Source organism: Convolutriloba macropyga, chromosome 15 (genome assembly GCF_964194025.1).
Source record: "Convolutriloba macropyga chromosome 15, txConMacr16.3, whole genome shotgun sequence".
Classification (NCBI taxonomy): Eukaryota; Metazoa; Xenacoelomorpha; order Acoela; family Convolutidae; genus Convolutriloba; species Convolutriloba macropyga.
The window spans coordinates 27,662,498-27,675,282 of record NC_134482.1 but is presented as its reverse complement, the minus strand read 5'-3'; the positions used below and the strand labels follow the sequence as shown (position 1 = coordinate 27,675,282).

The 12,785-nt window shown below is 36.5% G+C and overlaps 1 protein-coding gene across 1 annotated transcript in view; it reads left to right on the top strand.

Moving 5' to 3' along the window:
- Positions 1 to 247: 247 nt before the first annotated feature.
- Positions 248 to 12,785, top strand: part of LOC142354262 (uncharacterized) — a 29,198-nt gene continuing 16,660 nt past the window's right edge. Inside the window, exons 1-2 of the mRNA XM_075406521.1 lie at positions 248 to 944; positions 6,875 to 7,251. Of these exons, the coding sequence (XP_075262636.1) occupies positions 552 to 944; positions 6,875 to 7,251 (770 nt within the window). The 5' untranslated portion in view covers positions 248 to 551. The remainder of the gene's footprint in view (positions 945 to 6,874; positions 7,252 to 12,785) is intronic.

The following is a 12,785-nucleotide window of genomic DNA, read 5'->3' as shown; positions in this document are numbered from 1 at the left end:
AAGAACCTAGAGCCCATCTGTGCTGTTGGTGGCGCAGGAATTCGATTCCATGAATTCGATGATTCCAGGAATTCCAGGAATTCTCTTGATTCCAGGAATTCGATGAAGCTGTTGGTTTTCAAAAGAAAAGTAGCCAAATTTAACATAGCGTTTCTTCAATTTACTCGCGTTTATTTAAAACTTATTATCATTCATCTTTTATGCAAGCATGATAGTTGTGCTGTTTGAAACATCAGAAAGTCTGCTTTAAATCTCTGAATCTAAACATCTGCATTAAGCAAAGAATTGCTTATGCAAAAATGAATGTTAAAACTACCGATTTTTATACCTATAAGCGTTTGTTCACATCTAAAAATGCATAACTCTTATTAAGTGGTTTGATAAAGAGTTGTCTTTAGCAGTAAACCACTGACAGTAAAAGTTGTCCAATCTCGATTACCGTTCAAAAAATTTAATAAATAACTTTCTTGGTTGCTTGTTTATTGAAAACATCTCAAAAATTGTATGAGTTTTGATCAAAACTCATTTTTTTCTGTATTACTTTTTTTACTATGGCGAATTTTTATCGATCTCAGTATAGTATTAGTAGTCGTAGTGGTAGTAGGTCTGGGTACAGTCGACACAACTACCCATCGGCGCCACCCAGCTATTCTCAATATCTGACATCTTTGCCAACGCCTAACAGCCCGCAAATCCAAGGACAACAACACGAACAACGACAACAACAACAACAACAGCAACAACAACAACAACAACAACAACAACAACAACAACAACAACAACAACATGAACAACAACAACAACAACAACAACATCAACAAGAACAACAACAACAACAACAAACAATAAATGGAAATGAAAGAACTCCGGCTAACCCAATAACAGTTATTTATAACTACGGCACTATCAGACACATCAATACGCTGGGACCTACAGCCATCGTGGTAATGTTGACAGTTTGTTTAAAATGAACAATACATTTAATAATCATAATTGTGGTTCATGCGTAAACTCAGCGGAACAACATTAGGTTGCAGTGGCCTGTTCTGAGTTACCTTTTTTCTTATTATTCCCTACATTTCAGACTGTATATTTTTATTAGCAGTATTGCTCTTTTTTGGTGACCATAGCCACTTTTTTTGCGTCTGAAACTTTTACGTGGTACCATCATTCCTTGCAGCCTACATTGGCCCTGCTATGGTCAACCTGAAGCTAGGGTTAAGTAAGAGCTCGTCCTCAGACAAACAGCTGCCCGGAGGCGGGGATTGAACTCTCGATCATTGTCGTATTAATCACACACTTTACCTCTCTGCTATTAACAGTTTAAAGGTTCTAAATTAAGAGCTTCATGTGGGAGTCAATGATAAACCAGAGCAAGCCGAAAAATTGTGATTAAACCAAATTAGAACATTTTGCATGAGTGGACGAAAATCCTGAAAATCTAGAAATAAAAGACAGGAACAAAACAATTGCAAAACATTTTTGAACTTGAGGAAAATACATCGGTTAGCCTAAACAAACCAGTCAAATTCTAGGAATTAATAATTAATAATAATTCTATTTTTGTACAAAAATTGGACAGAACCTTTTTTTGATGTGTATAGGTGTCGCTGTGAAAACTGAGGGATAATGAGCGAAGTATGATTAAGTTATGAGCAAAATAAGCTAGACTTAGTTTCCCGTACACAGAAAGTGGGGATTTAAATCAATTATATTGACATTTGCAAACTACAAATTTGGTCAATAAAATCGAATTGCGCTTTTAGACAATTTTATTTATCATAATCGATTAGAATAAATATTTGGCTAACGATAAAATATATCAAAATCCTATCAAATCGATTAAATTATAATATCCTGTAAATCACTTTTAATACATCAAAATCAGTTCTTTGTCAAAAAATACCAGCTGATCCGTATTTTAAAAGGGTCAAAAAGAATTCTGTTAAAAACTGTTTTATTAAAATTACAATTATAATTTGAAATTACAAAAAAATATCAAATTGAAAGTTTTCAGACACTTATGCTAACTTCAGTTCAATTATGATCCACATGCCACTTCTTGAACCTCCAATCTTTGGACTGGCAATCGGGTGCACCATCAGGATTCCAACTAAAATGCCTCAAAAATAAAGACCAGTTGACAAGAATATTGTTTTTCTATCAAAATTTCAAAAATTTTTGAACGTTTTTGAAATATAGTACGAATGGGTTCCGTTTACCTGTAAACGATGATCACAAGTAAGGAAATCAAAAAGCTTCCGTGCAGTTGAAACACAGAGGAAATGTAAAAATTCAAACTTCAAGTATTGCAAAAACTTCAAACTTCGAACTTTTTAGAGAACACTGAAGATGGAAAAGAAGTTTTTTCATCGGTCAGAACTATTTTTCATCATAGCTACGCTTAATTTAGAAACAACAATATTTTCAGTGGTGCAAAACCCAATTTCGTCTATCAATTTGTTTTGGGAGAGAAGGTCGTGTATTGAAAAGAAAAACTTTTCAAGGAAAAAAGGATAAAAAACTACAATTTTACCTTTTTGCAATTGTTTTATTCGTCAACTGGTTTGAGGTGTTTAAAAATCTCTACACAGATAGATATATCCAAAAATAATCACAATTTACTATATGAACTTTTTCAACTACAAAAACTTTTTATTTCACGCAACCTCAATGAAGATTGTTTGCTTATTTATTAGTTTGATGAGAAAAAAATTCAGAAAAACAAATTTTTGGGCGAAAATTTTGCAGTCATTTTCGTTGGTAATTTTTTCAACACGACTTTTTGAAAGCACTTCTATTTTAATAGTGAAAACTATTGTCAATGAAAAATTGTATGATACTCAGTCTCAACGGTTTCCTTAAAAACAAACTGAAGCTATGAATTTTTGATTAATTACACCTGATCACAAAATTAATCTTCTGGGCTTAATTTGGTTCCGCTCGTTTGAAATGTTATTTGAATTGCAATAGATTATTAGATCAAATTAGAATCCAAAAAAGGAATCTACACTAAATCTGAACCACGCTTTATAAACCATTGTAAATAGAATACTGATGGCAGTTGAAGCAACCAAACTTGAGCGAGGAGGTGATCAAATCAGCCTATAGATGTGGTAAATAAACCGCAGTTTTTTGAGCGTCCTGAAATGTCAGAGTTTAAAATGAGTAAGTTAGGGTTCATAGAAATGGACAAGCAAATTTACTTACTATGATATCGGCTAAAATAGCGAATTGACAATGGAGAGACCTATTCAATTGATAACCATCGTAGCTCTAAAAATAACCATTTCATATAACATATTTTTTGCTGTGAAAAAATTTAGCATATAAACTACATTTAGTTTTCTCGTTTTGAAATTGATAACTTAGTGTAATTTCTCAATAATGCTACCTTTGAAGCTTTATTTTCACACTTTAAATTCAAGTTTTCCTTGTACTGGTCGCAAATATTGCAAAATTTTCTGAACTCTGATTGACTAAACTTCAAGCTCCAGTTGAGAAGTTTGCTGCTATTTAATCGATTAAAATGGATTTTAATTGATTTTAATTTTTGCTATAAAAATTTTCGTTTTTGGAAAAGCGAAAATCGATTTCAAAATCTAAAATATGAAAATAATTCAAGGAAAATGATATACACTCGAATTAAATCTCCGTAGTAAAAGTACGAGTTAACAGTTTTCTGGTCTAAAAAAATGCTATTGCTTTAGACCATTTGCGCTCCGAGAACAATTTCTAAAAATTGAAAACATCTGATATTGAATTTTAAAGCACTTTACAGAAAATTTTATTAATTGAAACGCGTTTCTTCTGTCCGACCTCAGCTGATAAGAAGCCTATGTCATTCTCATAAAAGAGTTCATTAGATTTATGAATCATTTTGGATATTAAATTTGAGCATAGTTAACTAAACATGAACTTCTGATGTATGACTGACACTAAGCATTTTTTTTTTCAATTTTGTAAAGACATGATTTGATAAAATTAGAATTGGAACCGTGGAGTTCAGATGTGATCGCAATTTTTAATGTAGTTTATGACGATAATAGCATGAAATAGCTTGGAGACAACACAACAGGTGCTATTTAAGTTCCAAAAAACGCTCAAGGTTGATCGATTATGGTTGAAAACGTAATCAAGAACAAGACTCGAGGCTGGTTGTAGTAGTCATGAATACAGATGTTCCAAATAGGCCCAAGTAATCATGAATCAGGGCATAGGCTAGTGTGAGTATCCCTAGTTCAATAAACTAATGCCAAATTTGCAAACATTTGCAAATTTTTGCTCAACAATGCCAGATTTGTAAAAGTTTGCAAATTATCTCTTCACAAGGTCAAATTTGCAAAATTTTGCAAATTAATGTTAAGTTTGCAAAAATTTGCAAACGATGGGCCGAGTTCATTCCAGTCGAGCTCTGCTTAATTTATCAATGTGGGTTATTTTCCTAACCATTTCTCTGAGAGTGCTTAATCTCATTGAAAAATGTTCAATGTCCACCTTGTAAACAATTTGTGTGGTAAAATCACCCTACAAGTCCAACTGTGAACTATAAGAGACACAAATATTGAGACCTATTTGCAAATATTTGTAAAAACAATGCATTTTTTTTACAAAATCTGGAGGCTAGTCCTAAGCAACCCAGGTTAGCCAAAATATTATTGGCGTATTATGGGTAGCTGTGAAATATTGAAGCAAGACTGAGTGAAGAAGTATGAATTAAGGGTAGTCATGATTGGAAATGGCCAAAGTATTCATGACTTGATGTTCTCCGTAGTTTGTATAAGACAATATAGTGGCTGGGCTAAGAAATAGTTATTTCTCGAACTGGTTGCAATAGAGGCCAGCTATGATGCTTAGAAAATTGTGTGACCCGAATAGCAAAGACCCGGACGGCTGGAATAGATAGGACGGGTCCTATGTGTAACACTGAGCGTAAAACTGACAATCTCAAGAAACTGGAAACGATTTTTATCTGCATGAAATAAATGGATGGGAAAAACCTCAATTTAAAAAGGGAAATATAAACAGAAACCGTTTAGCTAATGTTGCAAAACTGGGAAAGTTTTAAAAAAACTATTATAAACAATGCAATCTCTACAATTAACATCTTTAAAATTAACTTTTTTGTTCATTTTCCATTTTTAAAATTATTGATTAATTTCTACTTTATTTAATTTATTCAGATAGTAATTTAATCAAACTTTCTATGGTTGTCATTTTTAACCTCGGTATCACATATATAGTTCACGATGTCTATCTCAACCAAACCTCGACTCCACTTTCCCTCATCTTTTTGTTCATACATCATTTTTTTTGAAAAATACATGAATTTTTTGGGGTTTTCTATCAGTTCCTCATTTGATAGACAACAACGCCAAAATTGTGGATGAACGGGGTCGGAACCTTATGTGCGATTGCAAATTACCGAGCCTCCTTGTTTGCTAAGTGCCACAGCCGTCTTCTTTAGCACCCATTCCGAAGATTCGCCGTTGCTTTTACTCGGGACCAGCCATTACCCGTTGCATCGGATCCCGCTTCTTCTGGGGGAATCTTCCCTTGCATTCCCGGTAACCTTGTCGAGAGAAATGCAGTCACCTATCTTTGCCGCTGATCCCAGGGAGCGTACAATTCATTCTACGTCCACTTAAAAACATGTTTTTCCCAGTAAACTTGTCAGAACCCCACTGGGATTTTATAACAGAGCTTCATATGTAAAAACCTGGAAACTTTGAGGTTGAGAAGAGCAAAATATGATGAAGTACTGAAATGAATGCTGGTTGTCGTAATACTGAATCGTGACTACTCCAATCATCTTTAATCCGTTCTAATCGGACCAGTCGCGATTCCATGCTTCACAGCCAGCCTTGGCCCACAATGCTCTGACGAACCTGAGTTCTTCCTACTATAGACTAGCCACCAGATTTTTGCACTAGCATAGATACTCAAGCTAGACCAGGCCCTTGAAAACTTGGGCCTGGTGTAATCATGATTTCTCCAACCATCATCGTTTCTGACCACTCTTTAAACAGTATTCGATAAACATTGTTCAGTTTTAGGTTAGATAATCATTGTCTACAATACAAGAGCTATTTAAAGTTTGTGATCACATTCAAGCAACGTGGTCGCATATCTAAGAGTATCAAATTTTGTCTAAATAATCAATTGATTTCTCTCTTTTCTTGAACGGTGTTATAGGCCTCACACTAAAATTTGTCTGCTTAAATGTTGTAAACATTGTTTGTTTCCAAAACTTGAATCAGGTGTTACAGAAACGAAGCAACCAAAAATCACGTGAACTGAGAATTAAAGTTGAAACTTGACGCCAGAGAAACCGAAGATAACAGCAAAGGACACACAAAAAGCAGCTCACCAAACAGACACAGGACCTTGCCTATATTAACCGGATCCCGTCTGTCTTGAATTTTTTTCCTCTTTTGACTCTTTCAACCAAAACTAGCAATTAAGATGTCTATTTGCTTTTCGGGTTAATCCTCTCAGCAAATTTGAGAGGAGGCTCCGGAAAAAAATACCAGCATAAAACTTCGAGAGCACTCATTCGCAACCGTGAGCTCGAATTACATGGTCCTGGAAAAGGCTTCGAGTGCTTTTTAGTCTGGACATTGGTCTGAAACTTGTCTGATCAGAGGTCACATTGGTCTGGGCACTCTGATCCGCTGCTGAATTGAGCACACTCTAGTCTGATCAGAAAGGACTTCGATTGCAATTAGGTCTGATCAGTGACAAAGTCGAGCGCAATTTTTGTTTCAAGTTTTTTTTGCATTATTTATTGACAGTTGTTGTCTCTACCAAGGCCTCTGGTTAAGTTGGGTTTTATGATTTTATACAACGAAACCTGCATTGAGATTTGTTTTAGACACAAAGTCAACCTTCAGAGAACCTACAGCAAGATACAAGGCGGGAAATAGTAGGCAATAACGAATGGAATCCAGGTCAAGTTCAACCGGGGGAATTTAGAACCCAGCCCCAATACTCAAGGAATAACGCATACGTGACAACATCTAGACACAGCACTCTATATACGGCTGCTGATTGGAGTGAAAACCTTTTTGGGTGTTGCGGTTACGACCCCTCAATTGCTTTTCTGACTGCTCTCTGTCCTGCAAAGACACAACTAGACTTGTCCAAGATGACCTCTAATGACGAAAATTATATGGTGGTGCTCGGTCTCTCATTTGTGACTTTGACCTGTATCCTGCCAATGGTTGCCATAGGTTCTATTGACATAATTAAGTAATTCTATCAAATTGCAATAACTTAATCTTCGTGAGTGAAATGACACTCTCGTCATTTATTCTTATTCGGTATGATCATGAAATGAAGGAAGGCATGATCATCAAAATTTGTTAAATTAGAGAAACATCAAACACATTACAAATAACAGTACAAGTAGAGTTGTACAAAAATAAAAAGGACATAAATGCTTCGGTTTTTGCGTTCAGGAATAAAACTGTGGTTTTTTATTCTAAAAAATGACCATAAAAATATTTGAAGAATGAATGGTTTAAAATAACAAAAAAATTAAAAAAAACATTCCATCAATCTAGAACTATTTCTTTCAAGGCCCAGCTTAACTAAAATTTCCATATTTCTTAAGCAAACAAATCCAGCTCTATATTAGACTTGTGTTGTCATACACATATATTTAAAACTTTTACCGTAAATTCCACACTGAATTCGTGACATCGATTTGGAAAATTTGGTTGATTTTTGTCTTGGTTAATATTAATTCCTGGCGTCTATTTTGAATGGAAGAACTAAGGTTTCTTCAACCAATCAACGGTTGAGAATTGGCTTGAACAGCGGCAGGATCAGAATATAAATGGAGTTTGAAAAACTACCAACAAATCACTCAAAACTTTGAACCTCTCTGTAATTTTGCTTTTCTAAATTGACATACAGTGCGTACTGAAGACCAATTTTTGAAACAAAAAAAATGTCTGTTAACGTGTTCTGTATCTACAACTTCCTTGAGGTTAAATGCAACAGCTGCTACACATCTTCTGGTATTTTGACTTGTGAGTACAAAATACGAAACGCAACTTACGTTTAAGTTTAATTTTTTCGCATATAAATTTTGGACATATATCTTTGTGTTCGATTTGTTAAGATATCTTAAGTGAACTGGGAAACATGGTGAGAATTCGTATTATGTGATCTCTAGTAAACTCAGTCCAAATCGATATTGAAAAAAAATAAGATGAGCAGGTAGTCCAACTAAATTTGTAATGTAACGGCCTAAATATAGGAAATATGTAATTGCGAAAGCGAACTGCAAAAACATAATATTAAAAGAGATTCGTAGTTGATAAAATGAACTGGCCAGTGTAAAGTTTTCCCGGGCAATTGTGTGAGAACCAGCCCAGACAGCAAAAGCTAACTGTTCTTCAATCTGATGTAGAGTGTTGAAGGTACAGTGTAACAAAAATCGAACGAATCAACAGCAAAGAATTTCACCGATGCAAGCCGAAAACTGCAATTCAACAAAGAAATTGAATTGCCAACCCTGCTTAAAAGGAATAAGCAAAGCAACAGCGAACATAAACTAAAAAAATTAAGCATAATCAGTAGAGACCAACTTACGTCAACATATAACAGCTACGAATAGAATTACCAGCATTTAGTGAAAAAAGTACCAGGATATGCCAAGATTTAGTGAAGATTACCAAGATTTAGTGAAGTTTTGGCCACAAAATAATTGAAGACTCAGATCGAATCAACAAGCTCAAGGTTATCAATTCAACAGACTTCCCAACTTCCAGAGAAAAAAATACTCAAGCAGTTGCAGCGCAAAACAAAATTTCATCCCACCAAGCAAGATTTTCCAAAGTACATCTAAAGCAAGCAAAGGAGTGCAGAGCAATTTTGGACTTTCATTGGCTTGCATAACTAAGCGAAGGCGCGCAACCAGCAATAAACGCAATGCAACGCAACAACAGTCAAACAGTGAACAAAAGCGAGGGTAACAACTATCCGACGGAGAATTCAGTTGCTCAAACTTTGCAGAAGGTAACAAAAGCAAACGGTCCGGATACGGAAAATTTTTCTTAAATATTATAATCGATACGAAGCGTGAAGAAAGGATGAAGATTTTCGATATTGAACTTGAAACAAAATTTCAACTCGAACAGTCAAAATTTGAATAAAGGAAGCTAGAGCTAGAAATACAAATGAAGGAGCTCAAAATTGAGCATCAAATACAATAAGAAGAACGAGAACTGGCGGGTAAAGTGCAAAAAAACTGCTTGAGATAATGACGACGCTCGTTTTTACTCAACCAGTGCACGCGAAAAATTCCGTTTCAACTGGAAACCGAAGAAAGAAGAAGTCTCCCATTGGGCCAGCAAAATTGATGACACTCAAACATCAGAAATACCAAGAGCTCGCTTTGGCGTAAATCCTGATCTGAACACAAGATGTCATTTTTACAATATCCAAATCCACGCGACTGTTCATCAAGCGTTGAAGTTAACGACACTTCCCCAAATGCTGGGCAGTGGTTGTTTAGGGTGCCGTGAGCTACCAAAACTGAAACTGGAAAACTTTTGAAGTTTGGAGGGCTTCATTTTATCATCAATGCACTACTGGAGGGTCTCTGCAAGCATGTCTAGTGAAACCTCACGAATAATCACATCTGATCAATTTCTCAGTCCTTATTTCTAACATTGTAAACGTGCTCAAAGACCAGAGACAAGATGGTGATATGCAATCAAGCTCGACACTGTATATGGCAGCAAATAAAATACTGCAATTTCTGAATGAGAAGATAAGCTTCTTTGTTGATGATACTGACAAAGACTGGTCTGATCTCATCACGCTTGAAAAATGGCTATCTAGACTAGCTTTGGTGATTGAAGGCTTCTAAGTTTTCAATGGAGAGCAAAGAGAACAAGATCAAAGAAGGTCGAATAGAGACAAACGGATCTAGAAGACATTGAACTTCGGCGCGAATTAGAAAGTGAAGGGAAAGAAGCTGATCACTGATCACCGTTCGCTAGCAGATGGCACCCATATGATTAGGAAATGTCCATTTTCCAGCAATCTTCAGTGCAAATGATCGGTATGCAGCAGTGAGGAAGCAACGCTGATGTTACGGATGTCACAACCAAAGTATGGAAAAGAATTTATGGTCCCAAGGCACAGATGTTACGCTCAACATAGCTGGCATGCAAGGAAAGAAGGATCTGAAGATAGAAAAGCTCCTCTAAAAATAAAAAGACTACATGAATTGGTGCATTCTATTGTATTGTTTGCACATCCGTGACTCTCAATGAGAAACACCATTTCGACTACAACAAGCTGAAGCAAAGCTTCAATTATTTGAATTTTCTACCCAATAAAACTTCAATTTGGAGGTTGTCATCACCATTGGTCAGAAAGATTTTGAACTGCAACGCTCATTGGAATACAAGATAGTTGCAGGAAGTGAAATTTTCGCGGTTCTAACACAGCTAGGATGGGTAGTCATTGCGTGGGTACTTGAGGGGCAAATGGGCAAAAGAAATCTAAATGTTTGTTATATCGTTGCACAGGAAATATGAAATTGGCTAAGAATATTCAATGCAGGTGGGACATACAATCTAATGCCTTCAAAATCAACGTCGTCAGTCAGTAAGTCGAAGAAAGTACTACTTGCACAGAAGATGCTTAATAGTCTGACAAAGTTTATAGACGAGTGTTTTGAAGTGGGAATGCTGTGGAGTGAACCAGAGCCGAGCCTCCCGAACAACTACAGCACTACATTGTGTCAATTTAACTCACTGGCCTGAGGATTTCAAAATGATCAAGACTTGGAAAGTTTGCACCAACAGTGAATAGAAACAGATGTAAAAAAGGAAATAGTGTTCATATTAGACAAGTGAACGGTACCTTCGGAAAAGAATGGTTTTGGTAACACTATCCATTGCTAAACCCGAACAAACCTGGAAGAGTACGACGTGTCTGCATTGCTGCATCAAAGTATAAGGGAGTATTCCTAAACGACAATCCATTAGAGGGACTTGATCCGCAACACATATTGATATTCAGATTTTTTGAAGGACCGATTGCACTAACAGCGGACATGGAATCAATGCTTCTGCAGGTGCAAAATCCTCAACAGAATAGAAGTTGATTGAGGTTTTTATGGCGTCCGTGAGCGAGCAAATTTGTTCGAACATGCAAATACTAGCGGCGCGTTTTCGGAGCTAAGAGTTCTCCGAACTGTGCAAACTATGTTACCGAGCTAGTAGATACCAAAAAGATTAAACAATTGCACAAAATCAATACCAAACAACTTTCTCAAGGGCGATTTAACAAAATCGGCAGCACACCGGAAGAAGCGGTAGAAGTCTTCAACCAATTCCAGCTCTCCTCTCTAAACATGGACCTGATCAGACGAAGTGGACAAACAACAACAATGAAGCTACCGCAGCAGTACCGGTAGACTTGATGTCAACTCGAAGTGGAACCTATCACAGAGGGATCCTCAGTGCTTGTACTACAAAGGAATGTTACCGACGACAGTTTCCAAGTGTGCAGAGATACTTATAAAGAAAATGAAGCATCCATAAGTTAGAGGAAGATTCTGTCACTAGTACCTTCAGTTTTTGACCAAATCGGATTGTTTGCTTCAATCAGAGTTCATATGAGACAAATTCTCAAATGCATCCGTACAAAGCATGGACAGCCTTCAAACAACGAAGTGGAGAGTGGAGGAGAAAGCAGAGTTTTTGAGGTGGAAAGAACTACTTCCAGTGAAATAAGCGTGGGTAGAGGATACTTCAACAGAGAAGGCGACAAAAGCGAACTCGATGTGCTTACTGACGCATCTGAAGACACGATGTGGGCGGGGATCTATCTACTTTCACTACCAAATGAATACTCAATTGGCCTACTATTTGTTATTGGAAAATACAGAAAGGCTCTGGCGCTGGAAAGGACTGGCGCCGGAATTACAAGTGCCAGTCATATCTGTGAGGTTGAAAGAACAATTTGTCGAGCAACATGAAACAAATGTACATAGCTGCAAAATTTTGTCAGACTCAACTACCTCAGACTCAGATGAAGAGAATATACCCTCATCAGCCTCCAATAAACACTTAAAAGAAGGAAGTTGTTATTCAGCGCGAGCGATTCTGCAACTTCAATAGACTAATCAATACAGCATTGAGCAAAAGCAAACCAGCAACTTCGGCAGTGAGCGTTGAAAAGAGTAAAAAAGCGAAGTCAATGATGTTCAAGCGCTTACAGCGACAACAGTTCAGCCAAGAGATGAAGTTTCTCAAAACCGAAAAAAATTCCAATAGGGAGCAAAATTCTGCAGTTCTCATTCTTCGTTGCTGAAATAGGAGTTTTTCGTGCCCAAGGCAGAAACGGTAAATGCCAACTGGACTTCAATAGAAAGCATCCAATATTGTTTTCTATGTCATGCGGTATCACATTGGAAAAATCATGCAGTTGAATTATTCTTACGAAACGAGCACGAAGGCAGCAAACATGATACGAAATATCGTTCAGCAGAGGATCTGGATGTTAAGCATTCGAAACGTTTTACGATAAAAGAAGAAAGACAGAGCGGAAATGGCGACATCAGTAAAAGCCGATCTAACTGGAGAGCAGTAAGATGCTTCAACGGCCTTTATGAGCGTTGGATACGGTAACTTTGACCGTTTCACTTTGATGACTGGGCAAAGAAATGAAAAGCAGTGATGTTGTCTATTTAAATGTCTAATTATGAGAGCGATGCATATAAAAGTGGTACCCATATTAGACACGGATAGTTCTCG